The 22,257-nt window shown below is 45.2% G+C and overlaps 1 protein-coding gene across 1 annotated transcript in view; it reads left to right on the forward strand.

The window, feature by feature from the left end:
• The first annotated feature begins 483 nt into the window (after nucleotides 1-483).
• The window catches only part of LOC104667809 (endoplasmin), a 48,567-nt gene continuing 26,793 nt past the window's right edge, over nucleotides 484-22,257 (forward strand). Inside the window, 2 exon segments of the mRNA XM_030934902.1 lie at nucleotides 484-590; nucleotides 5,779-5,833. Of these exon segments, the coding sequence (XP_030790762.1) occupies nucleotides 484-590; nucleotides 5,779-5,833 (162 nt within the window).

Consider the following 22,257-nt stretch of genomic DNA (forward strand, 5'->3'; position numbering starts at 1 on the left):
AGTAGCTGGGATTATAGGCGTCCACCACCACGCCCAGCTAGTTTTTCATATTTTTAGTAGAGCCAGGGTTTCACCATATTGGTCAGGCTGATCTTGAACTCCTGATCTCAGGTGATCCATCCACTTTGGCCTCCCAAAGTGCTGGGATTACAGGCATGAGCCACCGAGCTTGGCCACATCGGTAGTTTTGAGGGGCTAGTGTGGGGAGAAAGGTTGACTACAGAGGCATAAACAAAGTGACATGTTGGAAACATCCTACAGGTTGACTGTGGTGGTGTTTACATGAATACATGCATTGGCCAAAGCTCATAGAATGCTAAAAAGGATGAATTTTACTGCATGTAAATTGTACTTCAAAAACAATAATGACGTCTGTGCCCAGTGGCTCATGCCTGAATCCCAGTGCTTTGGAAGGCTGAGGAAGAGACAGCGCTCTCTTCCTGTCTCCGCCATTGTGCTGTGTGCTTGACTCCATTTCTCGCCATGTCTTCTCACAAGACTTTCAGGATTAAGCAGTTCCTGGTCAGCAAACAAAAGCAAAATCGTCCTATTCCCCAGTGGATTCGGATGAAAACTGGTAATAAAATCAGGTACAACTCCAACAGGAGACATTGGAGACGAACCAAGCTAGGTCTATAAGGAATTGCACATGAGATGGCACACATATTTATGCTGTCTGAAGGTCACAATCACGTTACCATATCAAGCTGGAAATGTCATCATTATCTGGAGAGTTTGACATGTTTTACTCTCTGAATCTGTTGCAAACACATTGATTGGCTGGGTTCAGTAATAAATATGTCAGGCCTTTCATTAAAAAAAAAAAAGAAGTTTGATACCAGCCTGGCAACATAGACTTTGTCTTTACAAAAAACATGCGTGCACATGCACGAGAGAGAGTGAGAGAGAGACCAATGACAACAAAACCACTAACCAAAAAACTTTAGTGGTTCCCATTTGCCAAAGGAATTAAAGTCCAAACTCTTCGGCAGACCTTTTTTCTAACCATTTCTGCTATTCATTTTCTCTACACACCAGCTAAACTTTGCTGTCACCCAAACATGCCCTGGGTTTTCTACTCAGTGTGTACTATCTCATCTCCTGGAATACTCTCCTCTCTAGCTCTGCCAGTCAAAATAGTCCATCAGCAGAGGCCCAGAGAGACTGCCACCTCTTTCCTCACACCCTGCCTGGACCCCGCAATCTAGAAGGGCTGATCACTCCAGAGCCTTCAGCTTCCTCGCCGTTCCCAAATCCCCTGGTATCTGCCCTTACTTGCTCATCTATACTTTCTTACCTTTACATTCCCTTTTCCCCCTTCTAGGATAAACTAGGCTACACACCAACTTCTGCCTCTTTGCTTCCTGCACACACACACACTTTAACCTCCTGGAAAACTCCTACACATTCTTCAGGTCCAGCAGGTGTGTCACTTCACAGGACAACTTCCCTGAATCTGTTCAGAGTTAGGCACTTTCTCCTTTAGGTACCCTCAGCTCTTTGTCGATGGCGGGATTACAGCCCGGCCAGTGGTGCTGTATGTGTTTGATAATTCTATTATTACTCTGCTGTCCTCCCTATTAAGGTGTCTGCTTTTAAGGACATTAAGTGCATCTTATTCATCTTTGAATCCCAGGACTTCTTTTATAAAATAGGTAGATAATAAAAACACTGTATGAGTAGATGAATTTTCCCAGCAATATTCCTTGGTTCCCCCCATTGACCAAAAATGGTACTACGAAAGACAAACCTGTAACCCTGCCCCTGTCTCAGTCATTTGTGTCATTGTAAGGGTTTTGTTTTGCTCTGGTTGGAACAATTCTTTGGACACAGACAATTCAACTCGAGCAAACTGTACTCAAGAGGCGGCAGTAAGCAGTCACTGCAGCCTTGGAAAGGCCCTACCTGGCACACACCAGACTCACTCAGGATGCCTCCAGATCCCCAATCCCAGAAGAGGTGAGGAGAGAAGCCAGCTGCTGACAGGAAGAGCTGGGACGGTGTCACCGCTGGTGGTGATTGATGCCCCGTCCTCACTCGCCCGCGCTCGTTATAGAAGAGTTCTTCACATTCCCGCTGTTGCTGCTTCCTCAGCAGGGGAGGTGCCCTCTCTGGCAGGTCCACCCTCCCAGCACGGCCTCTCCTAGGGCCTCTCACCAGTTCATCAGCCCTCACCACTCTCCCTCCGAACCCTGGAGTGCTGACAGGTGGCCAGGAGAGAAAGGCGTGGGGACAGATTCTGGGAGCGGACTCTCATGACTGTTTACACTGAGATGAGAGTGTGGGGGTCCCAACCAAGCCGTGAACAAGGCCCTGCTATGAAGATAAGCCCAGAGGGAGATACATACACACACATACACATGCCTACAGGAAAAGTCTTCCTGGATGGGGCTTTGGCCACAAGCCCCCTAGTTGTCTCCTGGTGAGATAGAAGGAGCCAAGTTTTTTTACAGGCGATAGGCAGGCCTGGAGCCTCAGTGAAAATCTGGCTGAGGGTGGCCAGCATCTTCATCTGAGCACTCTAGGACTTTGCCATTCTCGAGAAAAAGAAAGATAAATCCAAGAAAAGAAGGAGAAGGCTGTTTGCCCAGTGAGGCTCTCTCTGACAACACAGCCCTCAACTTTGCTCCATCGTAGTCCAGGTGGCCCAGGCGGCGGGGAAGCTCCCCTGGGGCCCAACGAGGGTGACATGGAAACATTTTAAAACTCTGCAACACATATATCAACTGGCTGCCAGGACTGGTTGCATAATTTGTTGGGCCCAGTGCAAAATGACAACATAGAGTTTCTTACAAAAAAGCAGGAAAAAAGACCTTTAAAAATATTAAAATACAAAACATTTTTCTTTCACGTACTTTTTCATGGTCTATATTCACCATATGTTTTTTATTTGCTATTTAATGTTGTTCTAAGTAAAGAAAAATTGATGTTTTAAATTGTTAGCATGAATTTTACCATTCAGCTCTATATTACACAAAACCTGTTTTAAATGCAAATATAAGGGCATATAATTTCTTTGTAGAATCACTGAAATTATATAGTTTTCATTTCATGGTGTGCAGATGCCTATGTATTTTTTTCCCCCAAAACAGAGTCTTGCTCTGTCGCCTAGGCTGGAATGCAGTGGTGCAATCTCAGCTCACTGCAACCCCCACCTCCCAGGTTCAAGCAATGCTCCTGCCTCAGCCTCCTGAGTAGCTGGGATTACAGGCTCATGTCACCACGCCCGGCTAATTTTTGTATTTTTAGTAGAGACGGGGTTTCAGTATGTCGGCCAGGCTGGTCTTGAACTCCTGACCTCATGATCCGCCCACCTCGGCCTCCCAAAGTGCTGGGATTAAAGGCATGAGCCACCGTGCCAGGCCATGCCTATGTATTTCATGCTTTCTGGAACAGTGGAGACACTACACAAAATTAATGGAATTGTTTTCATTGCACAACTTGCTGTGCGCATGTTCTACCAACACTCTCTACCTTCAGTTTACTATTGAATAAGGAAGGACTGAAAGGAAAAAGAGCAATGGTTTGACCTATCTTTTCTTTCCTTCTACACCATTATTTTTCCCTGAAAGTGGCTGGCAAATGCAAGGGAGTAAGAATGGGTGTGATAGGTTTCCTTGGTCGTTTTTGCTTCTTAGAATGCCATTGCCTTCTTTCCGCACTCATAACAAGTTCTGATTTGAATGGACAGCATGGCCTTTTGGTGTTGGCAGGGACCCAGCTTGCTTAGTGGTGGAAACACCTTCATCTTGTACTCACTTTGCCTGAACTCCCACGCATTGTGGGTACACCCACATTATGTGCTCAATGAGGCATCACGAATGCTACATGCAAATGGAGCAGCAAGGAATGGCAGACACATGTATTGCATGCATCTCCTCAACATGCATGTTCCATCGTCCATCAGACTTCCCTTACAAGACACAAGTTCAAAGAGAAAATTATTAAGAATTTCAAGACAGTGACAGCACAACATTAAACCAAGCACAGGGCCCTTTTGCAGACAGGGCCTGGTGAGACTGCACAGGTTGCATACCTTTGAAGCTGGCCCTGTTTCCTGCCTCTCCCTATCTGTCAAGCCTACATCCCCATGGAGAATATTTCACCTCTGTGACCTGCAAAGCATGAGGACCCAACAGTCCCCTCTAATGGATCATTACCTGAGAAAGCTGAATAACATATTAAGTCCACACCCAAGTTTCCCCAGACCAGTTCGTGCCAGAGCATTTCTTGAACCTAGATCTGTAGGAAAACAATGTCTTTAAAAGTTTTAAAATATAAAGCTTTTTTATTTCATACAATTTTCATGGTCCTTCTCCTCTATTTGCCATGTGGGGTTTTTTTTTTACTTGTTATTTAAGAAAATTTAACATTTTACATTATTAGCATTCCCAAACCCATATCTTGGGCCCACTTCTAAGTCTGAGAGTCCCAGGAATATCTCAAGGAGCTTGTGAAGAGTCCTCTGCACTCCTCTGTGGCACCTGCATCTTCCCCTCTCGCACTTCCCACCTTCTGACAAGGCCACTGTCCCAATCCTGGCTGCCCTCCTGGCTTCCTAGAGGGAGCAGGCCCTCTGTTTTTCAGATGCCGAAATTAGGCTGAGTGCCCAGGAATCTCAGCACTGAAGCCATGTTTGTATGGACTGGCCCCTTCCTGTTTCTGTCTCGTATTTCATTACTAAAATCGTGGCAGTAATAGCATGACTGAGCATTTCTGATCCTGGAAACATAGCCACGTAACCATACACAGCCAGACTGCTTTCAGTTCTGTGTCTCTCAGTGTCCTCAGTGATCCTTGGTGACAGGTGTTTCTCCTGCTTTGTCTGCAGCTGCCCTCTCCAGAAAGCTCCAACATGAGCTCATCAAGCTGGGCTCTGAGGCAGAGGGAAGGGGAATAGGCGCAATCAAGCCAAATCCCTGTTGTCTTCTCCATCTACGTGGGATCCCAGTACTCCTTTGAACTCCTTCCATCATCTGAAAGGCCCACATATAAATCAACCCCCTGGGTTCTCTTTACTGTTCAGTGAGACAAGTCCAAACATGTTGCTATGGTCTGAATATTGGTGTCCCCCCAAAATTCACATGTTGGCACCTAACATCCAATGTGACAGTATTAAGAGGTGGGGCTTTGGGGAAGTGATTAAGTCATGAGGGTTCCACCTTCATGGATGGGATTAGGGCCCTTACTGGGGGAAGAAAAAAAAAAGGCTCTACTCTGGAGGCTGAGGCATGAGAATCACTTGAACCTGGGAGGTGGAGGTTGCAGTGAGCTGAGAGTGAGCCACCACACTCCAGCCTGGGCAACAGAGCAAGAGTCCATCTCAAAAAGAAAAAAAAAAAAAAAAGGCTAGAGGGAGCTCTCTTGCCCCTTTCCACCATGTAAGGAAACACAGAAGGCACCAAACATAGACTAGAATGGGCCCTCACTCAACACTGACTCTGCCAGCACAGTGTTCTTGGACTTCTCAGCCTCCAGAACTGTGAGAAATAGATTTCTTTTGTTTTATAAACAACAGAATAATACCTAGTCTAAGGTATTTGCTATAGCAGCATGAACAGACTAAGACACACACCTTAAATTTCAGGAGAGAAACAACATAGGTTGACAGGGAGCACCCCCGTACACACACACACACACACACACACACACACACACACAGAGAGAGAGAGAGAGAGAGAGAGAGAGAGAAACAGAGTAGCCTCATTTGAATTGTGATGCCCTTGGCAGGGGGGCCCCTCCTACTTTACTGATAATCATTTCCTATGCTCCCTGCAGGGGCCCCAGTGGACATTATGGACGTTATGCAGGAGCCAAGTACCATTACCCTCAGGTTCGCTCTACCACATCATGCCATTATAGTTTCCTTAGAATGCTTATCACTATAATTATATCTTACTCACTGCTTCTCATCTCCCTCCCGTCACCCTGGAATATGAGTTCCATGAGACCATGGTCCTGATCTGTAGTGTTCCCTGCTATAACCCCAGTGCACATGGTAAGCACTCAATAAGCATTAGGTGGATAAACGAATGACTGAACGAGTGCCAAGTCTCTTTTGTTACTTTGCCACCCTTACTTAATACCTGCACTGCCCATGTGCCCCTCTAGACCCTCAAAAGCCAAACCCCATACATCACCCTAAGCGTCAAACCTCTCAGAGACCAAGACCACCAAAAGGGATTGGGTCTCATGTTTTGCCTCTTTGGAAGGGCAAAGGAGCAGCGGTTTTTGTTTGTTTCATTTTTTACAATGGCCAGCATCTGGGCAATGGATCAGAGGGGCTTTCAGCTGATGTGAGATGCCTGAAGCCCATGAACACAACCAGCAGGAAGCCCACATGCCCTGACCTCGCCCCTCTCCTCCCCACCACCAAGGCAAAGCAAGCAACTTGCCCTCCAACCCTTCCCACATCTTTCAGGCCATGTGCCATCATCTGCGACTCCTCGTCCAGCCTGCCTTTAGGGTTCGTTTGGTTAGTGTTAGGGTGAAGGTAGCCAGGGCCCTCTACCCCTAAGGGTATTAATGTGGGCCACCAGCAGGTGATGGAGCTCAATGATAGGTGCTAGCAGGTGTCAAGCTGGTGGCGCCTGCTTGTCCCTGAATGTGGACCTGCTACAGCAAGCTGAGCAGCCAAGCAGAGGGAGGGGACCCTCATAGGCCAGACACCCCACCATGTGGGTGAAGAATGTGAGCTATGCTGCCCTTATGAACATGTGTTATTTTACTTTATCAGTTGATTAGGGGACTAATCAGCTCAGGGATATGAAGCGGAAGGTTACAGCCATGCCCCTGGTAATCCTTGGACTGCAATCCCTGGGCCCAGCTCACGTCAGCAGCACTTGATTTCCATGCACAGTTTGCGTATGTTGGTGGAAAGTTCAAGGTCTTACCCTATGAGTTTTCAAAACATGCCATTCATAAGTGTCCTTTTAAAAAAAACACAATAGCATTTCAAAAATTAATACACAACCACTGCAAGAAAACACAGAAAAGCGTAAAAAGACAAATGAATATTCGTATTTATTGGTTTGGTATTTTTCAGTGTTTATATACACATATATACACAGTATATACAACATTGGTTTTTGTTGTTTTTGTTGGGGGATGAGTTCAAAATTGGGTTCACATTTTGCATAAAAAATTTTACAGCTTGTTTTTTTTGCTTAGCAAAATATCGTAAGAACTTCTCTATGACATCAGCCTGATTTAAAAAAAAAAAAAAAATTGTAAAGAGGGGGTTTTGCCATGTTGCCCAGACTGATCTTGAACTCCTGGGCTCAAGTGATCCTACCACCTCAGCCTCCCAAAGTGCTGGGATTACAGGCGTGAGCCACCACTCCAGACCAAGCCTGATATATATGTATGTATCTTTTAATTTCCATAGGTTTTTGGGGAGCGGTAGTATTTGGTTACATGAGTAAGCTCTTTAGTGGTGATTTATGAGATTTTGGTGCACCCATCTCCCGAGCAGTATACACTGAACCGAATTTGTAGTCTTTTGTCCCTCATCCCCTTCCCACCCTTTCCCCCTGAGTCCCCAAAGCCCACTGTGTCATTCTTATGCCTTTGCATTCTCATGGCTCAGCTCCCACTTATGAATGAAAACATACGATGTTTGGTTATCCATTCCTGAGTTACTTCACATAGAATAATAGTCTCCAATCCCATTCAGGTTGGTGTAAATGCTATTAATTCATTGCTTTTCATGGCTGAGTAGTATTCCATCATATACATATATACCACAGTTTCTTTACTCACTTGTTGATTGATGAGCATTTGAATTGGTTCCATGATTTTGCAGTTGTAAATTGTGCTGCTGTGGACATGCATGTGCAAGTATCTTTTTCGTACAATGACTTTTTTTCCTCTGGGTAAAATACCCAGTAGTGGGATTGTGGATCAGATGGTAGTTCTACTTTGTTCTTTAAGGGATCGCCACGCTGTTTTCCAGAGTGGTTGTACTAGTTTACATTCCCACCGGCAGTGCAGAAGTGCTCCCTTTTCACCGCATCCACAGCCACATCCATTATTTTTTGATTTATTGATTATGGCCATTCTTGCAAGAGTAAAGTGATACCATATTGTGGCTTTGATTTGCATCTCCCTGATCATTAATTACGTGGAGCATTTTTTCATATGTTTGTTGCTCATTTGTATATCTTCTTTCAGAATTGTCTATTCATGTCCTTAGCCCACTTTTGATAGGATTGTTTTTTTCTTGCTGATTTGTTTGAGCTTGTTGTAGATTCTGGATATTAGTCCTTTTTCAGATGTATAGATTGTGAAGATTTTCTCCCACTCTGTGGGTTGTCTGTTTACTCTGATGACTGTTCCTTTTGCCGTGCAAAAGTTCTTCGGTTTAATTAAGTCCCAGCTATTTATCTTTGTTTTTGTTGCATTTGCTTTTGGGTTCTTGGTCATGAAATCTTTGCCTAAGCCAATGTCTAGAAGGGTTTGTCCAATGTTCTCTTATAGAATTTTTATAGTTTCAGGCTTTAGATTTAAGTCCTTGATCCATCTTGAGTTGATTTTTGTATAAGGTGAGAAATGAGGATCCAGTTTCATTCTCCTATATGTGGCTAGCCAATTAACCCAGCACCATTCGTTGACTAGGCAATCTTTCCCCACTTTATGTTTCTGTTTGCCAAGCCTGATTTTTAATGACTACAGATTATTCCATTTATGGGTACGCCACAATTTACCTAATCATTCTCTTGTGGGTAGACATTAAGGTTACTTATGATTGATTAATATAATAAAAATATACATGTATTGTGTGTCAACGTCAGACACATGTACATGAAAGAGGAGTAGCTTCTCAAAACCTGTGTGTTTGTTTCCAAAGGCTGGTGCCCTGCAGTGGCCACACGAGGACCTGCAGAATGTACACATAGTGACTAACGGTAACACTGGAAATCATCAAACTGCCAGGGTCCTGCTGGCACACAGCATTTGCTCTTCCACATGAGAAAGTCCCTACAGGGAATGGGAGTTAATGTCAGCATGTCAATACATACAGTCTGTTCTCAGTGAATCTGGAAGCTTGTCTTCCTAGATGCCTATGACTGAGTCACTGAAAAGATTTTTGACTCAGGGCTTCAGAAGATACCTCAGTGCTAAATCACCAGAGCAGTGGTTCAGATTCAGAGGCTGCATCACCTGTGGGCAGAACAGAACTCAGCTACTGTCTTGAAGTTCCAGAGCTCAGTAGTATCAAAGAATAAGGGACTGAGACCCGAAGGATCCATGAATGAGGGCTGAGCCATGTGTGTGTATACACACTCACAACATGTGACTGGGAGCTGACCCACAGTCTCCTGTAGGTCAGCCTCCAGGCCGTGCAGACAGCCCCGTACCCTAAATCCTATGCACGCCATCTACCCTTCTTCTCTCTACTTTGTTTAATAAATCAAAAATTGGCTAAAGGGAGGATGTGGTCAAGAATGCCATGATGCAGTGAACAGTCTTCACAGAACGCGGCAATGTCAATACACTCGGGGTGGAAATGGGGTAGCAGAATGCCAGCTCCCATAGCAAACCCCAGGATGAAAGTGAAAGCTGGGGTGAAAAGGCCTAGAACTTGCTTCCAGAGCACAGGTGACAGAATCCCTGAACGTGAAACATTCTTCCCTTGGGGATGATGACTTAGCACTGAGGTATCTTCTGGAACCCTGAGTCACTCAGCTCCGGGAATGATGGGTGTGGACCAGACTGGAAATTCACTGGATCCTTTTCAGTGTAACTTGGACCCAACCTAAGCATCTGGGGGACCTGGAAGAGACTCATGTCGTCTGGTCTAGGCCCCAGTTCCAGGCAAATGGTAGAAAAGCTTTTCGTTATGGGATGACTCTGATCCTGAGCTGACAGGAGAATCCCATAGACTTGAGACACTCCAACACCACCTTGGATTTTGCCCCACTGTCTGGTTCTGTGAAAGAGCAAAAAAAATCATGATGAATGAACCAGTGCATGAACAAATACATCATAGCCTTCCTTCCTCCACAAAAGTAGAATCTTGGCAGTAGCCATCTGCCAGGGCAAGGAATGGCCTGAGAGGGTTAGGGGAGAGGTAGAGATGTCCAGGAGGTCATGAGACTGCCACACAGTAGGAAGAGGAAGGCCTTCCATCGGCGGTTCCAACCACCATTCAGGAGATCCCTGAGCTCCACCCATGGGAGCTTGGACAAGCCACGTCTCTGTTCCTCACTTTCTGCTTCTCTAATATGGGAAGAATAGTCACAGCTTCCCTGCTTCATCTGTGAGATAACACAATCTTAATTGTTTTCACTGAAAAGATGTCAGTGTATCCACAATTCCGCCCTCCCTGCTGACTCTGGTGCTGGAGAGCAGCCTTTCCCAATGTAATTATGGTTTCAGAACTTGATTTGATCTGTGTAATAAGCAAAACCATGTAATGAAAAGCCATGTTAAATGGAAATCCCATCCGAGTATTTTTGTGCTGGATCTCAGGAAGAATTCAAGCTGGGACACGTGAGGAGAGGAGTGTGCTAATGAGAGCAAAGGAGACAGCTGGAGTCTTGGAATAGGAAAAGGCCCATAGGTACTAGGAAGCTAATGAGTAACTAGCCATGGGCTACTGTGGTAAGAAGGGCAAGTATTTTGGATAAAACATGGAAGGGCTTCTTAACAGAAAAGGTTTGCTGCTACCAGCTGACCATACTGTAAATCTTGCATTAATGCATCACTTACTCATAAGTATTTAATATGCCCACCCCACTACTCTTGCTCAGGGGCTGGGAGAGGAGAAGTACAAAACGGTACTTTGAAAGTACTCTAGAGCCAGGCGCGGTGGCTCACGCCTGTAATCCCAGCACTTTGGGAGGCCGAGATAGGCGGATCACAAGGTCAGGAGATCCAGACCATCCTGGCTAACACAGTGAAACCCTGTCTCTACTAAAAACACAAAAAATTAGCCGGGCGTGGTGGCGGGCGCCTGTAGTTCCAGCTACTCCGGAGGCTGAGGCAGGAGAATGGCGTGAACCTGGGAGGCGGAGCTTGCGGTGAGCCGAGATTGCGCCCCTGAACTCCAGCCTGGGCGACAGAGCAAGACTCCGTCTCAAAAAAAAAAGAAAAGAAAAGAAAGAAAGAAAGTACCCTAGAAAGAGACTTTGAAGGACTTGGCCGTGGTCTTACAGGCCTTACATTGGAGAGATAATGCAGCCTGCTAGGTGAGGCGGCACACACAGCCAGGTTGCCTGGGCCCGGATCTGCCGTTTATGAGCTCTGCAGTCTTGGGCAAGTTGCTTAATCAAGCTGGGCTTCAGTTTCCTCGCTTAGAAAGTAGAGATAACAAGAGTCATTTTTTCCTTAGGCTATTGTGGGGAATAAACGATTTAATACATGAAAAGTATTTATAGAACACAGCCTGCCACATCGTACATGCCCAATAATGTTAGCAATTATTGTTCCCTAGAAAGAGAGTTTGAAGGAGGTGGCATCATCCAACATTAGCAGATTATTCCATGCATCGCAAGGTCAAATTTAACATTTTGCTTTTTTCTAATATATATAATAAACTTATTTGCTCACTTCTAACATTTGTCATTTTCAGCCTCCACTTCACCAGCACAGACTCCAGTTCTGGCATTTGGGCCTTAAGATCTTCACAAACAAACAAATCTTTCTGAAATAGAAAAAAAAAAAAAAAACAAGACCCAAAAATCTGACACTATAGTGACCTCCTACTAGGCTTTAAGTTTAAACGGATTAGGGCAGGAAGTTTTACATTCCTGTCGTATTTGCTGAAGGTGTATGGCAGGGTGCGGCGCCTGTTGCAGGATTCCAGCAGGGCCTGCCCTGGCTCCCCAGGGCTTTGCAAGGAAGCTGGAGAGGTCCCCCACCTCGCTGTCACTGCACATCACAAGACCCCCATCCCCACCCCCACACTCAGGGCACCCACAGTCTTTCCAAGGACTTCAGTTTTGTCGCCAGATTGTGGGAACATCTGTCTTGAATCTAAAGAGACAAAACGGATGGGCTTGGTTTCAGAGTTCCGCCCACTCCCCAGTGCGCTGTTGTTAGTGACCACAGGAGTGAGGGCAGTCCGGAGAGGCTCAGCCCAGGAACTCATTAAACTAAGCTCCTCCGAAAGTCGCCTTCCAGTGTGGATGGGGGCGAGGAGGGAGGAGGGCAATTGGGGCCGAACAGAACTCCTTCCTCCCAGAGCCCTTACAAAGGCAAAGGAGGTCGGTCTGGGCCAAGCTCCCCGCCCGCCCTTCCAGCTTTGCATCCCCTTCTCAGCCTGACCCACTGCCCTCTCACAATGCAGAAATGAAGATGGAAGGAAACAGGGAACATGGAACCACCAGACTCCCTCTGGAGCCCAAGTAACTGTTCCACAGTGTGCATAAAGGGGCCAAGCTGGTGCTCCTCTGGCTTGATGGAGTTGGTCAGTAGAAACTAAGATGTCCCAACCTTGTGATCCGTGGATCACTTGAGGTCAGGAGTTTGAGACCAGCCTGGCCAATGTGGTGAAACCCCATCTCTACTAAAAATACAAAAAGTTAGCCCAGTATGGTGGCATGCACCTATAGTCCCAGCTGCTCAGGAGACTGAGGCGGGAAAATCACCTGAATCCGAGAGGCAGAGGTTGCAGTGAGCCGAGATCATGCCTCTGCACTCCAGCCTGGGCAACAAGAGTGAAACTCCATCTCAAAAGAAAAAAAAAAAAGAGTCAAAGGAAGGAGGCCTAAAACCATAGTCTCAAATCTATCCTTCTAAGTACTAGGTCTTCTGAGTGATGCGGATGAAATCACAGGCTCAGACACAGACAGAATTCCAACTCTTCAGTGCCTCATACCAGCTTGGAGCCACATGCTGCTCCATCACTCCCATCCCCCAGGGACCAGCCTTCCCAAGGGGCGTGGCCATTGTTTAGAATGTGCCACTCCTCTGGGTGTAGCTTTTCCCCTCAAATCACTGCAAATACTGCTGAAAGAAAATGTGGCCATTACCTCCCATCAGTGAGGTGATTTAAACTCTCACTCCCAGACCTTAGCTTCCTCTGCTTTGGAGGATTTCACCAAGTTGAGTGAAAAGAATAGCAAGTATTTTTACAGTACTTTACGTGGCTTTGCATGCAAATTGCTGGTTTGTTTTTTTTTTTAATAGATCAAAAGCAGTCAAACATCAGCAACTTCACATGATTCTTTACCTTATGTGAAGATTGTTGACTGACTCAATCAATTACCAATTAATCCAGCCAGCCAGCTAACTGGGGGAACAAAACTATTATAACTCATGAAACAATTCTAGGACTAAATGATGTGGTGATGGCATTTTGCAAAGCAATATTTACAAGTGTTGTCTTAATCTTCATGTCTGCCCCACTGAGAGGCTCTGTGTCATCTCCACATTACTGAGGTCACTGAGCTTCTATGTGGCAGAACCAGGTGAGTGGCAATGTCCTTCAAAACACTTCAAATTCTCCAAGGCAGCTCAGGCTGCCCCTTGCCAGTCCCCATGGGGCTTAGATGGGCAGAGAGAAAGGGAGCAGCATAAGCACAGGGTCAGATGACACTCAGCCTCATTGAGAATGCAGAGAGAAAATAACTCGATGGAGAGAAGCAAGCATTATGGGGGTTAAATGACCAGGTTGGTGGTGGGGATTAAATTATAGAAGGACTTAAAAATAGGCAGGGGAGGTTTTTCTGTTGTTGTTGTTGTTTTTTTTTTTTAAAGACAGGATCTCACTCTATTACCCAGGCTGGAGTGCAGCGGCACCAACATAGCTCACTGTAACTTCAAACTCTTGGGCTCAAGCAATCCTACCGCTTCAGCTTCCTGAGAAGCTGGGACTACAGACTCATGCTACCACGTCTGACTAATTTTTTTTTTTTTTTTAAATTTTTTGTGGAGATGATGTCTGAAACTCCTGTCCTCAAGCGATCCTCCCACCTCAGAGTTTGCATTTTAAAGTCATCATCTTTAGAACTGGAAGGAACCAAAAGAGATGTCCTGTTCTAGCCCAGAGATTTCACACAGGAAAGATGCTACCTTCTTCATTTTACAAAATAAACAACTGAGGCTCACAGATTTGGTTCGATGTAGAGGGTAGGCTAGAATGATGATTCCTCACTCCCTTGTCTGTTACTTTTTTTTTTTTTTTTTGAGACAGAGTCTTGCTCTATCGCCAGGCTGGAGTGCTGTGGCTCAATCTTGGTTCACTGCAACCTCCAACTCCCTGGTTCAAGTGATTCTCCTGCCTCAGTCTCCCGAGTAGCTGGGATTACAGGCACACGCCACCACACCTAGCTAATTTTTGTATTTTTAGTAGAGGCGGGGTTTCACCATGTTGGCCAAAATGGTCTCAATCTCCTGATCTCGTGATCCGCCCACCTCAGCTTCCCAAAGTGCTAGGATTACAGGCGTGAGCCACCATACCCGGCCTGTCTGTTGCTTATTATAGCTCATCACACTGACCTAGACTTACGCTTAAGATTAAAAAATTACTGTTTTGCCTAACAAGCTGTCTTATGTATAGGCTGTTACTATTTAAAACTATTTCACATTTCCAAAGTGGCAACAAAGATTGTAGGTTCTTAAGGAGAATTTCCTGGCAGTGACATAATACAAGTGTTCCAGGAAAATTAGTCTATCAAAAGCATTCTATATATATCAGAAAAGAGGGAGAGTGGAGTCAGGAAAATAAATAAATTAGTGAGGCTTCAGAAATGCACTGGATATGTGGCCCAGAAGCCATTTCTTCTTCTTTTTTTTTTTTGAGACAGGGCCTTGCTCTGTCACCCAGGCTGGAGTGCAGTGGTGTGATAATAGCTTACTGCAGTCTCAACCTTCTGGGCTCAGGTGATCCTCCCACCTCAGCCACCTGAGTAGCTGAGACCACAGGCACGCCCCACACAGCTGGCTAATTTCTGAATTATTTGTAGGAATGAGATCTCGCTGTTGCCCAGGGCTGCTGTCTGATTCCTGGGCTCAAGCAATTCTCCTGCCTCAGCCTCCCAAAGTGCTGGGATTATAGGCGTGAGCCAACACACCTGGCCAATTATTTTTATTTTTATTTTATTTTATTTATTTATTTATTTTGAGACAGAGTCTCCCTCTGTCACCCAGGCTGGAGTGCAGTGGTGTGATCACTGCTCGCTGCAACCTCTGCCTCCTGGGCTCAGGTGATCCTCCCACCTCAGCCTCCTGAGTAGCTGGGACCATAAGTGTACACCACCACATCCAGTTAATTTTCTTTTTTTTTTTTAATATTTTTTTTTCTTTTTCTTTTTTTTTTTTTTTTGAGACGGAGTCTGGCTCTGTCGCCCAGGCTGGAGTGCGGTGGCCGGATCTCAGCTCACTGCAAGCTCCGCCTCCCGGGTTCCCGCCATTCTCCTGCCTCCGCCTCCCAAGTAGCTGGGACTACAGGCACCCGCCACCTCGCCCGGCTAGTTTTTTGTATTCTTTAGTAGAGACGGGGTTTCACCGTATTAGCCAGGATGGTCTCGATCTCCTGACCTCGTGATCCGCCCGTCTCGGCCTCCCAAAGTGCTGGGATTACAGGCTTGAGCCACCGCGCCCGGCCTTTTTTTCTTTTTTCTTTCTTTTTTTTTTTTTTTTTTTGAGATGGAGTCTTGCTCTGCCACCCAGGCTGGAGTGCAGTGGCCGGATCTCAGCTCACTGCAAGCTCCGCCTCCTGGGTTTATGCCATTCTCCTGCCTCAGCCTCCCGAGTAGCTGGGACTACAGGCGCCCGCCTCGTCGCCCGGCTAGTTTTTTGTATTTTTAAGTAGAGACAGGGTTTCACCGTATTAGCCAGGATGGTCTCGATCTCCTGACCTCGTGATCCGCCCGTCTCGGCCTCCCAAAGTGCTGGGATTACAGGCTTGAGCCACCGCGCCCGGCCCAATTTTCAAATTATTTGTAGAGACCAGATCTCACTCTATTGCCCAGGCTGATCTCAAATCCCTGGGCTCAAGTGATCCTCTGGCCTCAGCCTCCGAAAGTACTAGGATTACAGGCATCAGCCACCGCAGCTAGCATGGGGAGAATTCTAGATGATGTCAGATGAATAGTGATTCACTGCCAGAAATGGGGAAGAGAGGTATAACAGCCCGTTCTGGATGAGGAAAGATGTTGAGTTTGAAGAGAAAGAAGTTGATGTTTAGGAGGCAGCTGGAGATACAAGAGTAGACATCAGTATGATGTTGATACCAGAGACAGAAATTTAGTAGTCATTAATGCTGAAGTAAAAATAAAAACTACAAGAATGGATGAGTTCACCACGAGGCGTATTCTTCTGAGAAAACTCAAGGGCCATGGCAGAGCTGGCTAACTGCACTTCCAAATCCATTTCCCTTACAATCAAATGGAGTTGTTACTGGGGAAGGGGGTCCCCAGCCATAAACTATATTTTCCAGCTCCTCTGGCATCTAGAAGTGACCATGTGACCAGTTCTTTCCTATAGAGAATGAGCAGAAGTGATGTGTGTCACTTCCAGGCCAGGGTCTTAAAGCAGATGTGCTTTTCCTATTCTTTTTTTCTCCTGGATGCAGGTAACAAGGAGGCCTTAGAGTCTAGGGGGATGGTGGAGCCATAGAACGGATTCTACGTTATGAATTCTGAGTAAGGACCCTTACCTGAGTCAGAAAGCCACCTGCAAATGGGAAAACCACTGTGGACTAATACATGATTGAGAAACAGACTTCTTTTGTGACTGGGCCATTATCATTTTTGAATCTACTTGTTACTGAAGGTCAGCCTACTACAAGAACTCGAAGAATGCCAGGTTGAAAGTGAATAATATGGCAAAGAGGATACAGAAGCAAGATATTCCACTAAGGAAATAAGAGAGGGCAATTAGAGAAAGAGAAGAACGCCAAAGGTGCACTATTCTAGAAGCCAAGGGAGGAGCAGCCTTAAGTAGAAATTAACTATCAAAGATGGGGGAAGGAGGATTGATATAGAGGATAAAAACATTAGACCTAGCATTAGTAAGATCATTCACAACCTTCCGAAACAAAACACAGATATGTGCAGGCATTTCAAACACCCAAGGCCGTGTGACCAATATTGTCTTTCTTTCCACTTGTTTTGCTGTTGGGCTTTCCCCTCCTGGCTCTGAAGGAGCCTGAACTTCAGAACATCCCCGAAAGGACTATGCAACACAGTCCAAAACCAATGGAAAAGTGACGTGAACCCTGCCATTATGCAATGCAGTGGAAGAGCCCTTTGGTTGGGCTGCTTTGCAAGAACCAATTTCTGACACATCTGGGACTGTAAAGTCCAATAGGACAAATAGAAGAGGTATTTGTATTTGTAAGAAGAAAGAAAAAAAGAGTTCCAGCCTTGAACCAGACTGACTGCAGCGTCCCCACTGGGAAGCAGCAGGTGTCCCGCCTGCCTGTGTTGCAATAAGCAGCAGCACCTGCAGGTCAGGGGAAGGGGCCAGCAGAGGGCTAGAGCCAGCTCAGAGAAGGAGTGAAGACGGGCCAGCCTCCAAGCGGATTTTCTGTATCTGGGGAAGTCTTCAGGAAAATAGGCTAAACCATGCAGTCTGCTTTCTCCTGCCTTATTTAGTTACATTAGTTTAAATGAAGCACAAAAACAAAACAAAACAAATCCCCAGTAACATTTTCAGAGGTCTTTCTGCTCATTATAAGGTCAGACTGAGATTTGAAATCAGAACAGGGTCCAAATTTTGACTCAATCATATGATGACAAGAAGTGGCTGGAGGTGGTACGGAGGGGCTCTATCCCCATCTCTGTCTGCCCTGCAAGCCACCCCAAATACAAAATAAAAATTGTATTTGTCAACAATATAAAATGTGAATAAGTGCATCTTTAGAAAATACTCTGCAAATACAGCTTCATCATCCGTCTCCAGGTACTCAGACAACCCATGCGTTGCCCGTAAGCTCTTCTTACACCGCAACTCTGGAACCTTCACTGGCTCCACAAATCAATGTCTTCTTGTTCTTGGCAAGTTGTCTGGCCACATTTAGTCTCAGATTCTTTGACTGGAAAGCAACCTCCCAGGGCTATAGTGGGGACTATAGTAAGATGACATACAAACCATCTGTTTGTGCCCACGCCCCACTTTTCCTGACAGAAGCTTGGTCAGGGTCTGGCAGAAAGTAGCCTTTGCTACTGTGAGCTGGGAGCTACAGAGCACAGAGGAAAGTGGAACTTGCTTTGCCTAGGTCCTCATTTGTCTGAATCTAGCCCAATATTTGGAGCAGCTGAGTTCTCACAGTTCCGTGCTTTCCTTGCAAGGGAAGTCACTCATCTGACCTAAGAGGCAGAAACCCCAAGGGAAAAACTCCAAAACCAAGCTCATTAAAATATGGATCACAGGATTACCCACTTTCCACCCTGTATCAGAATTTCTTCCATAGCCTCCTTGATGGGTTATCAGCCAGGATCTTCACGGTCTCTTCTGGAGCCAGAGAGGTCACTGCCTTCTATGAGGTGTCCACTCCACTGCCAATCACCCAATGTTAAGCCAAACCTACCTTTTTGTAACCTACTGCAAGTGATCCTTGCTCTGTTGTCTGGAACAAATCAGAATAAATATAATCCCTTTTCTATCAACCGCCTTTTTCAAAATTAACTACCTTTGCTGCCTCAATATGATATACACACTGTTGGTATCCTGTTTCCCCATCTTTGAACTTGCTCCTATTCATCAAATAAGACCCTTTTGAAATCTGTGTTAATAATACGGGCCATAAATGGATCCAAAGCTCCTTGTAACTGAAACCACTCAGAAGGCAATGAGAATATTGCCCACCTTGTATATCCAGATATTTTCTTTTTAAGCAGCTAGATACATTATTGATGTGTATCCAGTTTCGACCATCTAAAACTACTGATTTTCATTTCTGATTTTTTTTTGTTTTTTTTTTGAGACAGGGTGTCATTCTGTCATCCAGGCTGGAGTGCAGTGGCACGATCATGGCTCACTGCAGCCTCGAACTCCCGGGCTCAAGTGATACTCCCATCTCAGCCTCCTGAGTAGCTGGAACTACAGACATCCACCACTATGCCCAGCAAATTTTATTTTAATTTTTTTTGGAGACCTAGGGTTTTGTCATGTTGCCCAGGCTGGTCTCAAACTCCTGGGCTCAAGCGATCCACTCACCTTCTGGGATTACAGGCATGAGCCACCGTGCCTAGCCCATTTCTGATTTTAAATGGGACTTGGCTAACTGCCCAGGTAGAAACATGCTTAAATTTCTTCTGAAGTACCTATGAAGCACAGAGAGATTAAAACCTCATCTACCATCAAAAGCTAAGACCAACAGAAAGCCACTTGGCAAAATCTAGAAGGGTGGAAAAAAACAACTGGCTATCAACCTGGCCTTTTTCTCAAGAAACAGAGGCTCTCTAACCATGGAAAAGAAGGTGGGAAGAGCTTTTGCTCCTCCTAGCTGCTCTGCTCCCCTACATAAAGAGCTGGAGTCTACACCACAAGAAACCTGGTAGCCGTCCCTTTGCCATAATGGTGTTACATTTTGAGTTCATATAAATATTTTTCATCAGCTCCATTTTTTGCCATCCACTTGGAGACCAATTCTAGGAAGTGTATCAGACTGGGAGTGCTGGGTGCATTGCGTGCTGTTAGGAATAATCACCAGAAATAAAATGCTACTGCTGGGGATAGAAGGGTATCACAGAATCAGACAATGGGGTAGGAATTCAGCACAGCAGAGCCATATTATAGGAATGCTAGCTAAATTCTTGAAATTGGGCCGAGATCCATTATCATCAACCTGCTCTCCAGCTGTAGAGCTAAGAAAATTCAATCATTACCCAAGTGTCCAATCAACAGAACCAAATAAAATCTACACACCCTGTCTGTGGGTGAATCCGTGACTGGCTCATTCTCTTCTCGTTCAAACATGAGTAATCAGAAAAAAAAGAGAAAAAGCTGGCATTGGGAGCACAAACACAATTATGCAGAAGACAAGATGAAAAATATTCCTCTGAAAATGATCTCCTGCAGGGGAACCAGAATACATTTTTAGAAAACTGTGTAATATCCTCAGAAGCACTGAAGAAACTTCTGTGAAGAGGTACAAATAGTCACAAAGAAAGAAAAGAATGGGTTGCAAAGACAACAGAGTAAGATGAACAGCAACAAGAGATAGGTGAGGTTAATAAGAATATTAATGTTAACTAAAATACAACACACATTAAATAATACAAATTACACATTCAGATGAAGAAAGAGTGGCATTAGCCTTTTAGAAAAGTAAATTAGTATTCTGGAGATCACACTTGAGATGTTCTACAGTATAGAGGAAAGGAACAAGGAAATTTAAACGTTGCATGAGAAGATGGTAGACACAGAGGACAGAGAACATGATTCAAAATGACCTTTTTTTTTTGAGACAGAGTCTGGCTCTGTCACCCAGGCTGGAGTGCAGTGGTGAGATCTTGGCTCACTGCAACCTCCGCCTCTTGGGTTGAAGCAATTCTCCCTGCCTCAGCCTCCCCAGTAGCTGGGATTACAAGTGCCAGTCATCACACCCGGTTAATTTTTGTATTTTTAGTAGAGATGGGGTTTTGCCATGTTGGCCTGGCTGGTCTCGAACTCCTGACCTCAGGTAGTCTGCCCGCCTCAGCCTCTCAACCTGAGCAGATTTTTAAATTGAAAGAAGAAAAGAATCCTTCAGGTACTCAGGTTGAAAACTTGATAATAAGCTATTTACAAAGGAGCAGAAAGTAATCTAATCTCTGATAACTGCCAGAAAACAATGGAGCCGTATCTGCAAACTTTTGATGGAAAACGATTGTGAATCTCAATTTTCTATCTAACCATATTGTCACTGATTAACCAAGGCAACAGAAAGACACGCTCAGATAGGCAAGGACTCAGAAAACAGATTGGTCTGTGGTCTCTTCTCGAAAACATTATTTGAAGACATACAATAACCAACTGATAAAAGAATAAAAATCAACAACACACATACAGGTGCACACACAACATACACCTTCATGTAGAAGAGCAGGAATTCCCTCAGTTTGGAACCATGTTCTGGAATTCAGTAGATTGTGATATCTGGGACATTGTATACTCTGAGATTAAGCTTACCCCTTGTGAGAAACCTTGTTGCTTGCTAACATGTTTCCCTCCTTCCTCCTTTCCACCACAACCCCCAATTTTGTTCAGATCCACCGCCTTACATAACCATGGGTTTCAAAGGAAGGTAGCCTCATACCCAGACACCGAGTGGACTGTGACTGGTCTACCTTCCGGTCTGTGATTGGTTTAGGTATGCACATGTGACATAACCCCAGCCAATAAGACATGAGGAAAGCCTGTAGGGGAGACTTATGGGAAAATTTTCCTCACTCTTCAGACACCTAGCAGGAAGAGAGGCTCATCTTCTCTTGTCACTGCCATGTCCAGGAACTGCTGCAATTATCTCACAGCCATGAAGGGAGCTGGCTTGAGGACCACCCCAATATATCTAAGATGACAAAGCCAGAAGATGAAAAGAACCTCGGTCCTTGCTGAAATTGTTTAGCTAAACTAACCAAACCTGGATCTGCAGTGTGACACTAGGTATATTTATTATTTAATACAAATGAGTCCAAATTTTCTGTCATTTACAACCAAAAGCATCCTAAGTGACACAGCGCTGCAGTGTTAACTTAGCTATTCCTCTACTCAGTAGAGTCTAAGCATTAGAGTTTACTGTTTCCACCTCTCTTTCAGTGCCAAGAAACATTTCTTGGGCCGGGCACGGTGGCTCAAGCCTGTAATCCCAGCACTTTGGGAGGCCGAGAGGGGCGGATCACGAGGTTAGGAGATCGAGACTATCCTGGCTAACACGGTGAAACCCCGTCTCTACTAAAAACTACAAAAAACTAGCCGGGCGACGTGGCGGCGCCTGTAGTCCCAGCTACCCGGGAGGCTGAGACAGGAGAATGGCGTGAACCCGGAAGGCGGAGCTTGCAGTGAGCTGAGATCCGGCCACAGCAGTCCAGCCTGGGTGACAGAGCGAGACTCCGTCTCAAAAAAAAAAAAAAAAAAAAAAAAAAAGAAACATTTCTTGAGCCATATCCTTTAACCCACAGTTCATATGGAATCTCTTGCCTTATTTGATGGTCACTTATAACAATAACTGGTGCTGTTCTTGTCCAGATTTTTCTAACAATGGCTAAGCTTATTACATAGTGAAGATCCTGTGCCAAGAAAATTACTAAACAACAGTTCTTTTCTCTCCCTCTCCACAAAAGGAGTATTGCGTAGAATGACATAAATGAACTTTTTCATTGC

The sequence above is a fragment of the Rhinopithecus roxellana genome, chromosome 8 (assembly GCF_007565055.1).
Source record: "Rhinopithecus roxellana isolate Shanxi Qingling chromosome 8, ASM756505v1, whole genome shotgun sequence".
NCBI classification, from domain to species: Eukaryota; Metazoa; Chordata; class Mammalia; order Primates; family Cercopithecidae; genus Rhinopithecus; species Rhinopithecus roxellana.